At 38.1% G+C, this 20,304-nt stretch overlaps 1 protein-coding gene and 1 long non-coding RNA gene across 4 annotated transcripts; one reads left to right on the top strand and one right to left on the bottom strand.

Annotated features, from left to right (window-relative positions):
• The first annotated feature begins 558 nt into the window (after nt 1-558).
• Nucleotides 559-19,183, top strand: LOC139109543 (uncharacterized). The gene is made up of 4 exons (XR_011546848.1): nt 559-619; nt 736-857; nt 15,906-16,172; nt 16,447-19,183. It is a non-coding gene; the product is annotated as an uncharacterized lncRNA (long non-coding RNA).
• LOC139109534 (mucin-5AC) lies at nt 1,118-10,908 on the bottom strand. 3 transcript variants are annotated; one of them, XM_070668660.1, is made up of 10 exons: nt 10,174-10,908; nt 6,399-6,529; nt 5,966-6,317; nt 5,570-5,768; nt 5,389-5,426; nt 5,107-5,301; nt 4,682-4,991; nt 3,983-4,524; nt 3,217-3,856; nt 1,118-2,449 (listed from the first exon to the last, which is right to left on the bottom strand). In XM_070668660.1, the coding sequence occupies exons 1-10, from the start codon at nt 10,194-10,196 to the stop codon at nt 2,078-2,080; spliced, it is 2,802 nt and encodes a 933-aa protein (XP_070524761.1). In that variant the 5' UTR covers nt 10,197-10,908; the 3' UTR covers nt 1,118-2,077. The 3 variants fall into 3 exon arrangements, with proteins under 3 accessions (XP_070524761.1, XP_070524759.1, XP_070524760.1); XM_070668658.1 differs by having other exon boundaries at nt 5,107-5,426; nt 10,174-10,902; XM_070668659.1 differs by having other exon boundaries at nt 3,223-3,856; nt 5,107-5,426; nt 10,174-10,899.
• Nucleotides 19,184-20,304: the final 1,121 nt, after the last annotated feature.

Below are 20,304 nucleotides of genomic sequence, written 5' to 3'. Positions count from 1 at the left end.
CGAGGGCCGGTGTTCGTGCGGGTCATTTTCGTCGTATTTTCCGGGTTACCTGGCCCCCGCCATACACTGAAACACGCGCCGCGTTATCAGATACACGAGGCGATATCGGCAAGGTCACGCAAAGCGACGCACGTGCGGTCGTCTTTTTCGCCAAGAACGCCGGGTGGCACGTGGCGCTGCTGCGTTGTGAGAATCGTTGGGCGCGTATCGTCGCGAGGGTCGTACCGTGTACTCCGCTATTAAATCGTGCCGATTGTAACGCGAATCGCGAGCAATAACGTTGGGAGAGTCGCGCGATGCGCCGCGGTCGGGTAGTCGGGTTTTGTTTGGTGAGATTTCAATCGTGCGTAGTATACGGTAGTGTCGTAGGGGTCACACCGAGCGTCGCGCGATTAATACTTTTATTTCAAAATTTATCCGCTACAACGGGTGTGAGATGCGTCGTGTCCGTACGGGGTACGCATAAAATTTCGCGGTCGCGGTCGATGATTAGCCGGGGCGTCATTAAGGGTCTTAATTTTCGCGAGTGCGTTGCCGTGAAGAAAGAAGAGGAGAGAGGGAGGAGGGAAGGAGAGAAGGAGGCTTGGGAAGCATCGGGCATCGGCCGGACATCCATCGGGTAATTATTTAATTTTTTTTTTTGCTTGAAATAATTGTGATTGGAATAATTCAAGGTCATTATTTAATTTTGTGTATAATGTTAATTATATTCATTTATTGTGTGTTCCTATAAAGATGGAGAAGAAGATGGACAGCAGGACAGAGCAGAACAGAGGAGGAGACGAGGAGGCTTGGATCAGAGCAGAGGAGACGAAGGAGGCTTGGGAAGCATCAGGCATCAACGGAGCATCTTCCAAGTAAGTTTTAATAAAACACCTATTTCTTTATCTTGGAATAAATTGGTTGGAACAACGCTTTAATATGATTTATTGCGTGTGCAAGATAATATTTAAACAAAGTCATAAAATAGTTTTTTTTAGAAAATTAATATATTAATCTTGCTCAGACTTATTTCTTTTAACTTACTTCTATTCCCTTTACTGATTCTTAATAGTTAACATCTGTATTATTCTTGTGAGACTATTACATTTTTGGAAAAGATAAAAATAAAATAAAATAAAATGTAACACAATTAATTTTATATTTAATTGCAATATTTACAGTGTATCTTGGAACATGGTAATTACAAAAGTACCCTTACGCATTGCACACGCAGTAATAATTCTAAAAACATCCTCGATGAGGATATTAGAAACATATATATGTATATCTATGCATGTATCACGTTAGAGATAGTACTTTGCAAGCGCTATTCATTAAATAAAACTCACCGAATTAAATATACGATAGTTACAATTATCGCAGCATTGAAACTTCAACGTACTTATTTATCTCGTTATTGCGTTGGATTATAATTATAATTATGATTGCCATTCGCGCGAGGGTGATACATATCGTGCTTATAAATCGGTTTAACGTAGTAAATGTATTGTCGATAGTTTATGATAAGATTGTTGATTATATTATTAAGATATTTGTTGAATATCTATCACCATTCATCATCTACTTCACCTAAGTTTTATGCGTGAGTTCTGATAAACAGAAAATTGCAAAAGGATAAAATGAAACGCTCGTTACAATCTTAATACAAAATTATAGTTTATATTAATGTTTTCTTGCTAACATTCTGCTGATAAATTTTTTTTATACGTTTACTATATCATATAATGAACATTGCACTCGATGCACGTTCAGAGAATAATTAGAACATTATTATAAACTTCGAAATTCTTTAGAACTGTTCTCGTAAAAGACATTATACATATCTATCATTTGTCGTAATACGTGAGGTGCCGTTTATTAATCAAAATATGAATAAAACATTGCGAGAAACGAAATATTATTAGAAGGTTTTACTTTGAGATTGGCACTCTGTGTATTATTTAATTGAGCGCGAACTGCAGGATGTACAAATTTGCATTTTTCCGGTCTTTTGTCATCTTGATTAGTCACAGGAATTGTCATTAAAATCTTCGAGTGAGTACGCTTGGTTTATGGTGCCAGTAGTAGTTGTTCATTATTTCTGAGCAACTATTTGTCCTGGACGTCGGGCCGGTATCCTGCGTCGAGGCGCTAAAAGGCCGCTCAGACCACGTGTTTCCTCATGTTTCGTGCTGGCAGCTGTACTGGTTTCAGCGAAGGTTACCTCGGTAGGTTCGATCTCGCTGGAAGTGGTCTCCTCCTCGACAGCCGTCTCTTCTTGGCTCGTTTGGGCAACTGTGGTTTCTGTTACCTTGCGTCGTGGTAGCAGAGGCGATCTTCTGATTGCCGGAGGCAACGGCGATTTTGTCGTAGTCTTCGGTTGCACTTGTAGTCGATTACGGTTGCGCAGTTTGTTCAGAGGATTAGATGTTGTAGCTCGTGTCGGCGGGTTGGTTTCTGCCGGTGCCTGAAAAATAGAGATAATAATTAGTCAAATAATTTAAACATGGTTTAATTATCTGAGAATTTGACATTCTATTGAATCTTAATTAATACACGAAAAATATAATTTTTAAAATTGTCACTAAAAATTTATTTATTGTAATAATGTTAGCTTTATTTTACGACATTTTTTTTCTCTCTTTTGTACTCTCTTTCTTTCTCATTTTTAATCTTTCGGTATTTTATTCTTAATGCTCAAGTATTCGTAATTCTTGACCGTGAAGTTTTACAGTCGAAAGGTGAAAAGCGATCACGAGCCGTCTCTCACTGTCGGTGACATTTCGAAAGGCCATCCAGTGAAAGTAAACTCGAAGAGAGAACTTTATCGGGTGACATCACGGCGTCCTCGTACCTAATCTTGTAAAGTATTCAGTATTATCTTCCAATACATTGTATATATTTAAAGCAGAATTTCAGATTGACCTTACCTTTGGCATGCGGAATTGCTCGATAAAGAGAAAAGGCAATCAATTATATGATTTTAATATTAGATACATTTGTTGCATAGTATTTGCATTCAATGATATTGATACGTAGAATTTAATTTACAAGAAATAATTTATTTCTTAAAACAAAAATTATTTCTTAAGTTTTTAATTTTGTTTATCGATTTAAAAATAAATCTTTATAGTTATTAAATTTAAATATATGAAGTTTTTTGTATTTTAAAACACCAAGAAAGAAAGAGAGAGAGAAAGTAAAATAATTAAAAATGCAAATGTAGGATTAAACCTCAACCTCGTGTGTCTCCTCCTCGGTTCCTTCTCCGGCAGGTTCCTCGACAGTTCCTTCGGGCACTTCTGGTGCAGCTGTCGTTGTGGTTGTCGTCTGTCCCGGTTTCTGTCTCAAGTTGACTCTGTTACCGGGTCTGATAGCCGGTCTGATTGCAGGCGCGCCAGGAAGTCTCGTGCGGGCGGCAGATTTCGGAGTTGCACTCTCTGGTGCGGTTTGTGTAGAAATTTGACCGGGTTCGGAATGCGCCGCTCCCTCTTGGGGCTCCTCGCTTCCTGGCGCGGCTGTGGTCGGTCGTCCTCGTCTCCGGTTATTAATGTTCAGCTTATTAAAGGTGGGCCGTGGCGCTCCGGCTGTCGTTCCGCCGTTCGACGGCGCCGACGTTGTCGTGGAAACGGGGATTCTGCCGCCGGTAGGCGTGCGGAATCTGCCGCGACCAGGCGGCTTTTCGGCGTTCGCCGAACTGGCACTCTCTTTCTGCACGGTATCTTCTTCTACCGGCTTGTGATTACCACCCGGTCGAGGTCGTTTAAATCCACCTCCGTTTGAGCCATTACTTCCAAAGCGTGCTCGAGTTCTTTGAGTCGGTTCTGCGGGTACCTCGGTCGTGCTAGTACCGCCGTTGGATTTGTTGTTGAACCTGGTGAAAAATTAAAGACGAAAATTACATAATTCTCGTTATTAAGAGGTAATAAAAAATTTTAAAGCAGAGGTGTGAGGAATTAAAATAATTAGGTACGTAGAAATAATTAGAATAAAAGTATACCGATTTCTCGAGATAGCTGGACTGCCAAGTCCAGGTCGTCGGAATTTTCCTCTTCCCGCAGGAAGTTGAGTGGTAGTAGTCGGTGGTTCCGTAGTTGTTGTTGTTGTGGTCGTCGGCTCAGTTGTCGTCGTCGTTGTCGTTGGCGTCGTGTTATTAGATTCGTTTGAGATTAGAATAGAGTCAGCAAGTTCCGCCGTTGTTGTTAAATCTGTCGTAATCTCGTCCGCTAACGTCGTGCTATCTGCAGCTGTTTCGCCAGATTCGCTGCTGGATGCGTCGATTAGATTGTTTTGTCCTTGTTGGAGGAAGGCATAAAGGTCCAGGGCAACCTTGTCCATAATAGACGGATATTCCGTCGTTGGATTGTCCGTAGGGTCGGGAGTAACGTTAGGATAACTTGGCGAAGTTTCAGTTTCGCTGGACTCATGCGTTTTGTCTTCCAGTGATACACGTTTGTTACCGGATCTTTCTTGTGGCGTATCTTCTTCATCCTCCTCTGCACTGACTCGTATCGGTTGACCTCTGCTCAGTTCCACTCCGGTCTGAAAATTAATTTGTTCGTGCAATAAAAATTTTTTATTTTACCATAATAAAATTTTCGTAATATAACAATATAATTTTATTAACAAAATAAAGGGCTTTTATAATAAAATATTTGCGAATATGCTTTATTCGAATACAGTTAAATAAAATAATTACCTCAGTTGACCCTGTGGTAATTAGACGTCTTCTAGGTGCCGGTGTATCATCGACGTTTTCTTCGACAGGAGCAGGATCTTGAATTCTTTGTGGTCTTCCCCGATTTCTGATCAAAGGCTTTTCCTCGTTGTCTTCGTTAGGCGTGACACCTAAAAATCTAACAGGTCCTTTCGGCAAGGTCTGCGGAAACTCCGGACCCTCTTGATGAGTACGAAAGCTGCTGGAATCAACCAAATCTAGATTTGGCCGCGGTCGGTTATTACGATTTCGCGATGCTTCTGTTGTGCCAGTGTTATGATTCGACCGTGATCTGTTAACAGTTAGTCATATTAATCGTAATTTATATTAAAATTGCCAACATATTATTTTCTATTTTTTTAATATCTTTATCTCTTAATATCTTTAAAAAAAAAATTAATAATTACCTCGGTGGGAAACGGGTGTTCGTCGGCAATCTTTCCTCGGAAATGTCGTCAGTTTCGACCAGCTGTCTGCCTCTATTACCATTTCTATTTGGTATCACTTCGTTATTGCTAGGCTCTACAGTCGACCTCTCTACAGTAGTATATTTGCTCCTGTTGCTGATGGAGCCCGATTGTCTTCTCGGAGCCGGTGTTGTTCTAGAAGGAATATCGTAAGAATTTGTCACAGGTGAACCCGCCGTACCTGCCTTGTCCTCGTCCTCGTCGTAGTAATAATACACGTACTCGTATTCGTAATCCTTTCCATTCGGGCCTTTCTTCACCTGTTAATTACAAAAGAAATGCAAGTTGCAATTTGATCGAGATTGTGATTTCTTAGTGAGAATATAAAAATATTAATTCACGTAGTTATATAAATTTATTTAAATTCTCACTGTAAAAATTTTTTAACTCTTTTATAACCTACCTGAATACGAGAGTTTGTACCAGCCGGTACCAAACTCACGTCACCCAGTTCTCCAAAACTTACGTCCGAAAAACGCGCAAACCCATCTTTACTATCCTCACGGATAATGTTAACGGGAACGAAGTCAAAGAGGCTATCTTTACTACGTGCTTCGCGTGGAGTCGTTAAGATAGGGAGCATAGTCGTTGGATACTCCGCGCTGAAAATATGCAAATAAAATTGCACGGTTATTGGAATACATAAAGAAATATATTTTATATTTTTAAAGATTAAAATGATATTGAGCTTTAATTAATTAATTACAATTATTATTGTGGATAATCAGAAATTTATTTCCTCGCGTTTTATTTATATAAAGATTTTCACAGTCAAGCGAGTTATACAAAAATGTCTTACCTGACGTAAACCCCTGGAATAACTTCATCCTGTTCAGACGGTCGCGGCCTTTTGGAGTCGACTTTCTTTAATCTTCCTTCCTGCAAAACCTTTCCAGTGTCGCTGAAATTTTCGAGTTCAACTCGCGCTTGTCTTTTAGCGGTGAGACTGTCCAAGTCATCATTTTCTCCCGAATCTAAACGTCTGGCGGGCTCGACAGTAGCTACCTTTTTCTCTGTGCTCTCTAACTTTTGATTGACTTTCTTAGTTTGCTTATTGTCTTTAAACGCGGCTTTCTTTTCATCGAAGTACTCGTCATCGTCGTCTAATGGTTTCGCTGCATTTTCCGGTAATTTGTGGGATGTTACGAAGTCTGAAAAATTTTTTTTTTTTAATTTATAGTATTTCTAATTCTACAAATAATTTTAAATTATTGTTCAAACATGCGACGTACCTTCGATTGAGAGAGCACGAGGCGGCTGATATGTCGTCACCGCGACATTTTTTCGTGTTAAACTATCATTGGATATCTGCACGATATCCGATGAACGGTCGGCTAGCGTGCCCGCAATGATACTGCATATTCTGTAAATTTTAAAACAAAAGACCAATTAATAAATCTGTCACAATCACATTTAGTGTCGTAAAGAAAGTCCAATCATATATGTATTGATTGACGTGGAGAGAAATAAAGAAAACTGTCATATCATTGCATAGCTTAACGCATCTCAGCGAAAGTGATAAGACGCATATGCAAGGAAGCGAAGTGTAAACGATGGTGGAATGTGTATAGCTAATGCAAGACTTGATTGGTAGTGAAAGTTCACATCTCGAATCGCAAGCTGCATCCGACGCTCGTCCGGTTCTTCTCTCAGTCACTCAATTCTTCACACCCATTGCGCAAAATTTAAAGTTCGCCAATAACAAATTCAGGCAAAACCTCGAGCCTCATTTGCAACAGTATTTTAGAAATTTAAAGAACTTCGTAATTTAAATTGCAGAAAGTAGCTTATCAAAATTTTATTAAAGAGTTTATTTTGTAATAAAAGAAATTATTCGCGATCAGCATACAGAATCGTTTTAATATATTTTCATCAATTTGATTAATGTTATTTATTTTTATTAAGAAAGAAAAAAAAAGAAATTAAGATCGACTAGTGACGAGCCTTCGGATTCCAGCATACGACCTCGTCCTCTTTTTTTTCTCCAAGGTTGCCGAAATTGGTGATCATGAGATACATACGCGTGATAACTTTCACAGTTGTTGAACTTTTAATGCCATTAACATTTATCTATTTCTATTATAGTACGTAACAGTAATAAAATCTCGACATTTATCAAATGTCGTCTTACAATTCTTAAAATAGAAAAATATCCTTAAAAAAAAATCAGGAAGATAAATTTTTAATAAAGAAAGAGCAAGATAATAAGATTCTTGAATTCATGATGTTGTATTTGCAAGGACGATCAGTCCCGATTAATTTTCTTTATGAACGAAGGAGAGCCACTTTTGTTTTTAAATTAACACAAACGTACAGAACTTTTTTTTTTCCATCGAAAATGTGGTCGGCAAGGGCACTGTACGATCATGAAATTGTAATTTAAAAAAGTAATTTTTTTGACGTAATGCTATACGTATATTTTTAATGTACAGTGGTTTCGCAGCTTCACAATTATAATTTGCCGCAGTGTGTTATTTTATATTGTAAAATATGCAAAATTTAATTTTTTGGATATATCATGATTTCCATTGTGCCTAATTGTTCTCCTTAATATAATTGTTTATTACTTTAGATTAAAGAAAATTATCTGTTTTCATAAAATCATAAAATTTAATTATATGAACGGTTTATCTTGTCATTAATTTGTTATATCTCTATAGAAAAGAAAAAAAAAGTCTACGACATTTTCAGGAAACTATTAAATAAGCACCGTTCCATTTGAACGATCTTCCGGTACAGGAATAATTTACAACTAGAATACATTTACAAATAAAGTAAAACAAACTACAAGTTGTTTCACTCCTACGCGATCGAGACTGATATAAATTTAATATATGAAAATAATTATATTTTAATAGAATATATATATAAATGATAACGTTTTCACTCCTTTGAAAGTATATTTTTTTTAATACAAAAGTATTCTTTTCAGTAATCTAAAGTTCTAATTTTGTATTCCGTCATGTAACTTGAACAATAATTTAGAAGATTTTTTAAATTGTTAAAATCATCTTTTTTAGCACAAAAAGAAGTAAATAAAATAATTGTATTATGTGGTATTTATGCAAATAAAATCTAAGTCGTATTAAAATCTCGATTTATCAAAATTTTATGAAATATATAAACGAAAAATACCAAGTTCGATAATTAAGGGCTCAGTAAATCGTAACGGCACATTCATAACTCAATCTTAGACTCAATTTTATCCAGAATGGATGCTTAATACAAGAATTTATCGCGAAACCTTATGGAGAAAGCGGTCTCGCTTACAAGCGTATCTGCATAAACATACTGTACGTACGTAGGTATCTCCAGTGGCACGAGACAGTGGTATTACGTAAGTCACAATATTACGGCAAAAGCCTATTACCGACCCGTAAATATTTTTTCGTGCCGCCTACGAAACGCGGCTCTCTACGCATAAATTTGTTGAAAGTTAATACGAAAAAAAAAAAAAGAAAAAAAAATGCAAAGTTTTGATTTTCTAAAATTTTTATCAATTTCCTGCTTGCTCTTTCTTATCTCGTATTAAATATGAAACCAAAATTTAATTAATCTTCTAGCAGTATAACTCTATTATTTTAAAATTAATTATACGACGTCTTTGCGTAAAATATTGTAAAACATTAAGATTATTATACACATCTACATCGTTTTACTCTCTCGCTGAAGTTGACAACGACGTGATTTTAAGTGCACGTGGTCGTTTGGCCATTATAAGTTATGATTTAATTAGATTAATTTCTTTCTTTAATCGATAATTTTCAATCGAGGGCATGTCCGAGGATTTCTCCTAAATAAATGATACGTACACATACGCATGAATGAAACTATAAGTAATTGGCGTATCTAAGAGAGTGAGTCGCTGATTGCGCGCACCTTTCGCTACAATAATTCTCGTAATGCAGAAACGTAATATCTTTTATGTCCATGAAAAACCGCTTTCCTTCGTACCGATAATCATCTATTATCATTAATTGTGGCTACGAGTTGCTTAAAGAACTTTTTTTTTTTTTCTTCTTTATTATTCTCGTAGGTTACGGTAGATTAATGTAAATCTTATAAATGTTGCATATTACATTTTCTCGGTACATTAGCACAGTCTAATTGTTCTTGGGTAATAATCATAAAAAGCATTAGTTATAAAAATCGAAATAAAATAGCAATTAAAATTATACGTCATATAAATATATTTTAATTTTATGTATTTTTCTGAAACGTAAATTTTTCATTATACGTAAAATATACCGTAATATAACTGTAGTACCAAGAAAGAAAACTGAATTTAAAAAGTATCAAATATTCGCGGTGTATTTTATATAAAAATAGCATGTTGTAGGAACAACTAGCAAATAAATGCGGTGTATAGCGTGTTGATTATATCAAAGATACGCATGAAGTATCGGCTGAAACATAATTAACATTTTCAGTGAACGTAGGAATTTTGATAGAGAAATTAAAATTCAAAGAAACTGTGTCGAATCTATAATTTTACTCGATTATTATTTGTGGATAGCCGGCATTCCGTAATTAAGTCTCCATAACTTCCTGAATTTTTAATATATTAGAAAATTGCATTTAAATATTTTAATGAATAGTAACAGTATTAAGTTTCTGTTTTATATAACTTTCATTCATGCGTTTTTTTTTTTTACTGGATTTTTTAACACATAATTTAATTCCCGTCATGAATAATAAAATAAATCTCTAGATTTTATTAAAAGAGTCCTTCGAATATTAATTGAAATATTTCGACAATCTAGTACTTTAGTGTTTCTTTATGTAGACTTTCGTTTTCACACAGAAGGAAATTTTTTTTGCAGCGTATGCAATATTCTTAATATTATGAAATTATTTTCTCGTTTCATAAAAAATAACTCGCTCAATTACGCTTAAAATTCTCACACTCATTTCACGAAGATCTAATTCTCACACTCGCCCGTCACTGAGATTGCTCTCTTAGATAGGAAAGAGATGATACGGATTACTGATTTCTCGAGTACTCACAAGAGCACGCTTCTTAGCCACATGTCTGCACTGCACACAATTCTCTTCCTCGTTCTGCTCGCCTTTTCTCGATTCGTTTCTATCGTGTTACGTGAACAGCTGCTTCAGATTGACGAAACTCTTCTCAATATCAATATATACCCGGCATGTATCGGCACTTACTCGATATATATTTTCTCAGCAAATACTAACGTTCTACATACGTATTGTCACCGGACACTCGCGATCATCTCTGTTCTCTTCTCGACCGATCGGGACCGGCACTCTTCTTTCAACTGCACGCTCTAGTCGCCGATATGTTCACTAAATGAGCCGATTCTCAAAGATACAGCGTCTGGACGTGCGTTTCGGTCGACGTGACCTCCGTCCAGCTTCGTGACGCGACTTCGCTGACGAGACGCGAAACGAATGAACGAGTGGCAAAAACCGAACGCGCACCAATAGATGGAGAGAAAGAAAGATCAAGTGAGAGTGCACACGTGTGCACACGCGAGAGAGAGAGAGACGGAGAGAGAAAGAGAGAGAGAAAGAGAGACAAATAGTGGGAGAACAGGAGGGGAGAGAAAGAAAGAAAGAGAGAGAGAGAGAAAGAAAAAAAAAAAGAAAAGATAAAAAAGTAGAAAAAGGGGCACTAAGTAAAAGTAAGAGGTAGCCGAAGGACGTGGTGAGGGTATGAGAACGGTGGCGAATGCAAGCCTGTACTTATACCGCCACCCACCACGGCCACCCGGAGTGCACCCCACCAGACCGTGAAAAGTGGACACCTCGTATTCCGCGTAGTCGATCTCGACTCAGCTCTCGGCTTGATACACTCGATCTGCACACGGGCCACCGGAGACCCCGACGGATCCTGTGCAGGCACGTTCGCCTACCGGCACATTATCTTACGTTACCCTCAGCCACCTGACTTTTCACGACGTCCCGACTTGACTTTGCGTAGCACCGTTTATATACTAAGTGCATTGAGAATTGCTTCGGCTCTCTTCACCACGCGCGTTCTCTCGTACATTGCACCGGGAATAGAAACGCGGGATTCTCGAGGACGCTGAGAATCCATCTCGAAGCGAAAGATGTACGAAAAATAATATCTCATTTGAGAAAGTGATTAACAAGTTTCAGACGCAATATTTGCGGGACTTTCGCTTGTTGATTGCTTCCCGCTGCTATTAAATGATTTTAAAACTTCTCTTCGCTGTAATGTAAAGCTACCGCTGCTGATGCAATCGCGTTCATCCGGATATTTTCGATTCTCATCTTTTTCCAATTTCTTTTTATAAAGACGCGACCTCGGCTCGTCGGGGAAGAATCTCACGAAAAATTTCGAGGAAGTCTTGGGAATTGTCTCGATTAGCTCGGACGCTTTCGTAATATGCAATTTCGCTTCGCTCGTTTCAAGTACATTGAAAAGGCGGTTCTTGGATTAGAAATGCGAAACTGATCGCGTCAAAGAGATCCTCCTGGAACGGTGACAAAATAAGAAAAGGGGTACGAGACCGTGAAATGTAGAGTCGCTCTTCGACGAGTTTGTCTTTTCCTCGCAGCGACGGCCAGCGAAGCGCAATTCCGCCACGAACACGAGAGCGAAACGTGCTTGAAAGGATCGATAATCTTTATTAGGGCCATTGCATAATCCACTGCAGTATCTTCACTTCCTATACTCAGAAAATATATCTCCTCTCGAACTCCACCTTCATCAGTTTAGATTTTTTATTCTAAGAAAGTTTCCAAATTCTTCTGATGGCTAGTTTATTTTTTGCCGTGTATCAGACGTATTGTATTTTAATAATCTTTAATAAATTTTACCGTTCAAGTTCCAAAATCAAAAGTATTGTACTTTAGCTAAGGAGATAAAGCGATTTAAAAACCGAGACTCGATTCTTTAAGATCATCACGCTCGATGCATTAATCGCTAGAGATTTTATCGTTAGAGATCGCCGTAAGAAATCATTTTTCTAACAATAATTCGTAAAGATGCGTGTCAATGGGAGGGAAGGGGGGAGGGGGGGTCACCGTAGGTGTCAAGGCCCAGTGAAACCGACAGCGTATAAATTATCCAGCCCGGAGCGTCGCGCCAAGAACCAGAAGGCAGCTACGGCGTTAAAGGTCTTTGCGTCTCGTTGCGCAAGAAGAATGTCGATCCATTAGGACCAGACCAGGCTATGATAATCCGCGAGCGAATGTTGAGAATATCGAACGATCGTGTCGGTTTGTTTTTTCTTTTTTTTTTTTTTCGGAGGAAATTTTAATAGGACGTGTTTTTAGGGAAACGCAGTAGTTAATATTCGAAATTTCCTAAACGCGTGATTTTAGGTATACCTCGCGTCATTAGCATGGCAAAAGAGTGAGGAGTAAAAATATAAAAAAATTTTATTGGACTTTTAAACACACATACACGCGGTTTTGTGAATTTATGCCTCATCGTCAATGCGATATGACTCTGTTCACACGCACTTATCGCAGCAGTTATGGTGCTTATTTACAGCGCAAAAAAAAAAAAAAAAAAAAGTGACAGCTTTCGCTGTTGCAGCGAATTTTTTTACTGTTATAACAGATTGATTTAACTGTCAGCGAATTTTTCTTTTTTTTGTATACAAGAATTGTTTTGCACTTGTATTTATAAAACAGAAAAGTAGAGCACAAATTAAAAAGAAAAGTTGTATACATAAATTATTTATAATAGTGTCGCGATATTTTATTTTTTAATTTTTTTTTTAATCGAGATTTATTGGATACATAAATATTTTTGCTTTTGAAGCAAGTAACTAGATAATTAACTAGATATCGAAGTACAAATTACGAATCATTGACCAGATTCTTCAGTCAAGTGTTTCAATAGCTACTTAGTTACTCGCGGATACGTGGACCAGAAACGGTGATTCTCTGTAGGCGTATGCACGGACGTGTATAAGTCAATAGGTATAGATGCTTGAATGCATGTGTACGCGCATATGTATCTACGAGACTTTCTCTCGGCAAGGAGAGCACCCGTGCGCGCCCCTCGAATAGGCAGGCACGTGAAACGCGAGAGAACAATGTCTGTTTTTTCTTTTGCCGCGCTATTACACCGCGAATGGGGTGACATAACGCGCAGTTCAATTGTCGGAACAAACTCTTCGTCACGTAGGCGAACGTAACATTCGAATTGCATTGTGCACCAGGTGGAACGGGTCGTCGCGCAGAAAGTTCGTAAAACAATATTCAAATCACAAGATCTCTTCTACTCGTCCGGCAAGAATAGTGAGGCAATCGGGTGGGAGAGTAGAAGACCGACTATGTAGAACACGATCGTTACTACGGTGCCGCCAATACAGCCGAGAAATGTACAATCTTCACCTCAGGTCCTTTCGTAAGAGGATCTTAACCGCAGCACCTCGAAAACCCGCCAAACTCACGGCTCAGTTCCTGCCTCTCGCGATAAGTTATGATTCGCAATAGGGATAGAATATTTGAATTGTGACGAACATGTCGTAACTTTATCCACAAAATGTATTTTTGTTGACCGAGGTTGAAACGTCAAAGTAAAAAATTAATAATAACTCTTGCGAATGATTAACGTAATAATATCATTGCCTTCGCAATCTGCTCCGAAAGCCGCGCTTCTGCAATCGAGTATTGTTTTTTTTTTTTTCTTTTTTTTCAATAATTACGTTTTGAAATTATTTTTAAAAACTTAATCAAAACGTATAAAATCTTGGACGCGGGGTATGATTTTTTGGAATACTTATTCGGTAAAGGAAGATACTTGTAGCGCAGATGATAATTTGTATAGACAGTGAATCAGCTCGGAGACGATTGCCATTCATCGCGGCGCGTGCGATATCCGCTGCAGCGGACCTTCTATAATGAGAATCGAAGGCTAAATACGACCGGCCATTGACTGCCGTGTACGAACATGCTTGGGTGTGCACGTGAAAATCGTCGGTGTCCAGCGACCTTGTTGAATAATAATGACCCTTCGCATGACCGAAATCGTATCGGAGAAACAAATCGTGCGAAAGGTATATATATATTATAAAAAAAAAAAAAAGACTGAGAAATTTCAGGGACAACCTTTCGAGTGAAATTTCCGTCTGTCGTTTATTTTGCAGTTGTTTTATTGCCAGTGTAAAGTCGTGTCAAACGTATACTTGTGTGCATCCGTCAGCGCAAGTAGCAAATAAAACCGACAATTAACGATAATTGAAACGTTCGAGGGATTCTTGTAAAAGAAAAATAATTAAATCTCCATCTTCTAGATTATTATTGAAATATATCTTTTGTCACGCTTATAATTAATTTACAAAAAAAAAAAAACATAAAATTTTAGAACAATTAATATTTTTTTTAAGTTCGATAACAATAGATGATCTTTATTTTCGATTCGCTTTCCGCTTTGCTTGCGAAAAGATACTTCGTGGATTCTGAAAGGCACGCGAAACGACCCGATGCACTTTGCATCTCGATCCGTAAGAGTGACGTGCTATTTTCCTTTCTATCGATCGCGGAGGGACTCCCGCAGGTAGCCATCGCTTTGGAACGGTTCTCGATCTCGATCGCGTGTCTCTTCGAGCCGAGGTCGTTGGACACATACGTGCACACTTTATAGATAATACATTCGGAGGTATGTATCGTGGCACCGTGGTATATTTGCGGGAAACGGAGAACCTTGACTGCACTTTCGCGGAACTCGCGCTGCATCCCAATCGACCTTTAAAGGACCAGCCGGTGTTTTCCCAGTACTTTCGAAAAGCAACTGTAGCTCACGAGCTCACATAATATCTGACTAGAATTCTTGATGCCGAGGATAAAGACGTTTTTAATATTAGCGAGACTCTGAAAACTCGCAGTGAAAAGTCTGTTGTCTGTCCGCGACTTCTCTTTCTCGTCTTTCGCGGTGTTTCATTGTCAAACGTCTCGACTGTAAAATAAGCTGTTCAATTATTCTCTGAAATAAGTTTTCTATCTATGAAGGAATCTCGGTCACAACGTCGTAATCATAAATATGCGAATGCGAAATGAATGGCATGAAAGTACTTTCTCAGGAAGTAGGTGAGATTGTTTATCTGGAACTAAAAAACATCTAATTGTAGACTGGTTTGCCGATAGATAATTAATAAATAATCTTCATGATATTATTATACGTGCTGATGGCGTGTGGAGCTTTTCATTTTCCATTTTACATTTTTTTTTTATTTTCTATATTTCCTCAAGTCGATTGGAAAGTACTTTCAGATTAAAGAAACTGATAAATATTGCTCCACTTTTGATAGATACTATTTAGTTACATTTTCACTAAGAAACGTTTGTCGAGAAATCAGACATTAGTATATTATAATTAAAATTATACAGGCTGCAGAACAGGTTGAATATTTATGTCGCAGAATATTTAAAAAGCGTACATTTTAATATATTTTTATTATGATTTAATGGTAGGTTTCAGAATGATTAAAAGATGAAAGAAATCAGCGTTATAAATTACATTTATTTTTTACATTATTCACGCATAAACTACAAATAATAGATTCAGCTGACTAATACCGTAAAATATATTTATATAATGAATACTTTGCAAAAAATATATATTATCACCTGTATCGCAGGAATTCCAATATGAACTAATGATGTGCCGATTACTCGACTTCATATCAAAAAGTATTTCTTTCCGTGGGCACGGTTTTGTCTGCGGTAGTTAGGCACAGATGTCTCATACTTGTAGATATTTTTTAAGTATAATTTTTCTTTTTTTGTTTCAGATGACGCCGTGTCGTACTTTCGTCGCCGATGTACAATACACGAACCTGGGAGGTTCGTCGGTCGGGAGTGTTTTTATTTCGGGAGTGTCGTAATTAGGTGATAGATTTCATTATGTGGATTTTATAAATGATACCGCGCGATTGTAGATAATTATCCGAGCGGGTTTTCGCGTGTTTCTCGTGCGCGGAAGGATGGCTCGACACGTCCCATCTGAGAGGAGGACGAGGTCTTGGACAGGCATCATGCTTCGGCGGAGCAACTTTAAGGTGAGGATAATTTTTTATTAATATAATGTTAATATTTTTTTTGCGGTATATTGCCTTGTTATTTTGATGTCAAATAAATTTAATACACAATTTAATAATTAGAGAAAATAATTTTTGACTAAAGAAAAATTTAATAATTTAATAGAGAATGAGATTATAAATAACTTAATTTTTAACTTAAAAGCTATTTAGAAGCGCGTAGAATTTTTTTTTAATACAGTTAATATTACATTGAACGCTTTTTTAATGTAAATTTTATATTTGTATGTTACAGATCGTCGTTGCTGTATAACTCCGCCGCTGCGCATCGAACTGGTGAGTCCAAATTTTTTTGACATTGGTGGTGGTGTAATTGTCAGTATAGGAATAGGAAATTAAACGTAACACACGTGGAAAAATAATAAAAATATTATAAAATAAAATTATATAATATAACAACGATTAAAATAATATTAATTCGAGAAAAAAATCGCGTGAATCGTATTTAACCCGTAAATAAAAATAAATTTACAAATTAATTAACTTAATATACAAAATTATAAGCGAGGTATACCGTACTTAAAGGTTTTCGGTCACAAGTAGAAAGTATTTCAATCGCGTACATTTTGTCGAGCAACATAGAGTGTGATTAATTCATGTAAAAGTTTCGCGGACGATGGCGACTTGCCAGAGACGTCAGCATTTTGAATAGTCGTACGCTTTGCAGCTGGGTATCAAACGAGATCGATTAAATGTAAAAACATCACGACAAATGGCGTGCGGCCAATAAACGGCTGTTACTACCAATAAGGTACACTGCGTACCATTTTTCAGTTCGGATTCACTTTTACGAACTTCGCTTTCTCTGAGAACACGAGAATCCGCTTCGTGACTTCTACTTTTGTAACGTGTTAAACGCGAGTAAACTTGCAACGATAGGTTATTCCACTATTTCGCTTCTTTGGCGCAATGTTATTTTGGTAGGTCTTTTCATGATTCGTTATAACGACAGCGTGATTGTGTGTAAATTACGCTCTTAAGTCCGTAAGCGTTTGTGAAGCTTTCGCGATACGTCGAAGTGAAATCCCGGCACATTACAAAACATCTTCTCGCATATCTAGAATCGAACACGACTCATTCAATGTTAAGGACAGGAAAGAATTGGAATTTCTAGCGGGTCTGCATTAATATTAATGAAGACGCGAAGACAATGGCATCATTGACGAAAATCGCGTGTACGATAGGGTAGTCCATTACGAGTTTATAGCCATACACTTCTAATGGTTTGCATGTCGATAAGCAAAAAAAAAAATAGGAAGGAGTAGAGAGTAAGAAAGTAAAAAAATTAAAAATCTTTCCGATCGCGAATGACGATACCGCTTAGGGAAAAATTAACCACGCTTTCACAAAAATCTTCCGAATTTGCTTGTCCCGTCTATTTCTTGAGCAGCTTTAACGTTAATCGCCTCGCCGCCGCGAATAAATCGCTAGAGATGAGGTACGGCATTCGCGAGCGATAATAAAGCGTTTTCGATCTGAGCGGAGACGAGACACGATGATGAAATTCGAGGCGCCCAAAGGAATTTCATGGAAAGTGCCTCCTACTCGCCTCTCTTTCTCTCTTTGTCGAGAACCGACCGGTCCAGCCATTTTCCTTTCTCGTTTATCCCGATACTCTCTCGTTCTCTCGACGTTAGCACGCGTCAACTAATAATTCCTAGCGCACGCATATCTCGGAAATAATCCTCGTGTTTTCCCCGCAATTTGCAAACGCACATTTGTCACGTGTTTGTGGGAGACGACATTCGTCGTCGGCGGAACATGAGCACACATCCGCAACGTATTTCTCTTAATAATTTATTTCTCTCTCTCTCTCTCCGTCGGGGAATCTACCGTTGTGCTTTCTTACGTAATGACGATACATTACTCCACTCGTAAAAAATAACGGGATAGAATTGTAAGAGAAACGTTATAACTGTTTGCAATGCGAGATTGACAGAGTAGAATCGCGACATAATATTATCTTCATTATTTTGATTTATTAATATATTAATCTTATCGTATTATATGTTATTCTTTACTTATTTTTAACGCACCACCGTTTGCCTGATAAAAACGTTGCGTACCTCGTAAGATTTTAAAAAGTAGCTCATAAATTTTTGAAGGGAATAACTTTTTCCACGTGACCGCTTCTTTTTCGCCGATTCCAAATATTTCGTACGCGTCTAATGTGCGGTATCGCTTTGTGAAGTGCATCCCGTTCGAGAATCCGTTCGTAGAGAAAGATCTCGCGCGCGGCATTCCGGTTTCGCAAAACCGGATATCAACTTGACCTACTTTGCATCGCGATGATCGCAAAGTTCTACATTTCGTTATGTGCATAGGAAACGCAGAAAGTATCGCGCGGCTGCCGTTCGAGAATGAGCCGAGCGAGTACCGTGAAACTACGAATAATTAGAAGTCTGAGCGTGAAAATATGAATGACTTTCCGATCGTAAACCGTCTCAGTTTCTCTTCCTTTCGCGATCAAATACTTCTGGTGCTTAAAGCCTAAAAGGATGTAAATTACGATAAGAGAATCTCTTTCCTGGGTTTATTTTAAGCCGGTCGTCTTGCGTAAGATGAAAAGGATCAATGACGATAACAAATTATTAAAGAACATGAATAAAAAGCCGAGGTAGGCGTATCATAAAATTATGATTAATTCCCAACATTACGCCGTGCAATAAAAATTCCTGCCGTTCCTACGTTACGGGGACACTGATTCTAAATGGCGATAAAAAGATAATATAACGTTCATTGAGGCGTTAGTTATTCACCGGCGATAGTTCTGAAATACCTTGTAGGGTGACCTTAACATTGATACATGCACATATGCGTACACGTGCGTACGAACGACATGTAGGAACGCGTATCGTGTGGGCGCCCAATATCAATCGCGCCGATGAAAACGTTATAATTATACTGTCACTCGTGCATATGTATTGCCCTTCTTACACCGATACGTTAATTCAGTATCCCGTCGAACGCATCGTATCCTCCGAAAATGATATTGTACCTCGCGATGATGATCGCATTACGCAATCGAGCACTTAAATGTAATAAAAAGTTGCGCAAGCAGTTAGATAAAAAAAAAAAAGGAAAAAAACAATCCCCCTTCAATAGATATGTGTCTCGCGGGCGAACGTACGGATTTATCGCTGCAATCATCGTTAGATAACCGGCTGAACAATTACAAATTCGTCACGGTAATTCATCCGATTTTCTCGAATAATTCCTTGCAATTTCTGCTTTCCCGCTTACGGTCGCGTGATAATATGCCGCCCGAGGTTTTTTCCGCATTCGTCGAAAATTTATACTATTTTATAATCGAGCGAGAGCGTTAATTTTCTTTCCCCGCTATATCGCCCTCGCGCGTTCTCGGATCTGCACGTTCGGCGCGCGTGGACGGATCCGATATCAGGGAAAGTGAATAAGGATCTCCTCTCCGCCCGAGAGAGAAAGTCCTTTCCTCTTCCTCCCATCTCCTCTCTCGCCGCGCGGTATTTCATTTTACTTTACCGCCGGACCCGCGTTATTACCGTTCATTGATTTTGCTGATCGGGATATAAATTGTTCGAGTCGCGGTCCGCGGCCGGTTACGATCGTAAACGTCAACGACACTTGTCGCACCTTTTTCTTATTGACACGCGTTCAATCGGGACAGAAAAGCTGTTAGCAAACGGGACATCCTGTTCGCGATTCTAAAGATCGATAACCGGGTTGATTAATTGGAGGATCGGAAATACGTGACGCGCGATTATTCAATACGTCCGTGTTTAATCTCGAGTGTAAAAGAATTTATTTGTTTTCGAGGAAGCGGAACACGTACTATTATAAATCTTCTTTAGTAGACACAAGACGGAGGGAAATGTAAAGAGATGTAAAAGTATTACCGTCAGAAAATTTTGAAACACAATTTTATTTGATATATCATGTATGGGAGGCGCGAAGTTTACACGGGATCATTTTTTGTAAAACATGATTTATTTAATCAGCCAGCTGATTAATTAGAATCTTGATCAGTGTACACTGTTATTATATTTCATTCGATACTTCCCTCGTAATTCGCTCTCGTCAATATTTCTCATCTAACAATAAGCGATGGATAACG

This window comes from Cardiocondyla obscurior, linkage group LG18, assembly GCF_019399895.1.
Source record: "Cardiocondyla obscurior isolate alpha-2009 linkage group LG18, Cobs3.1, whole genome shotgun sequence".
Lineage (NCBI taxonomy): Eukaryota > Metazoa > Arthropoda > Insecta > Hymenoptera > Formicidae > Cardiocondyla > Cardiocondyla obscurior.
Note: the sequence above shows the minus strand (reverse complement) of the source record. Positions and strands in the feature narration are given on the sequence as shown.

Bases quoted from the DNA above. Each gene is read 5' to 3' on its own strand.
- LOC139109534 (XM_070668658.1), bottom strand. From the start codon at position 10,196: ATGTGGCTAAGAAGCGTGCTCTT. The intron at 5,769-5,965 runs GTAAGACATTTT...GCATATTTTCAG, and splicing joins ATTCCAGGGGTTTACGTCAG to CGCGGAGTATCCAACGACTA. The intron at 2,450-3,216 runs GTTTAATCCTAC...TCTATTTTTCAG, and splicing joins AGGAGACACACGAGGTTGAG to GCACCGGCAGAAACCAACCC.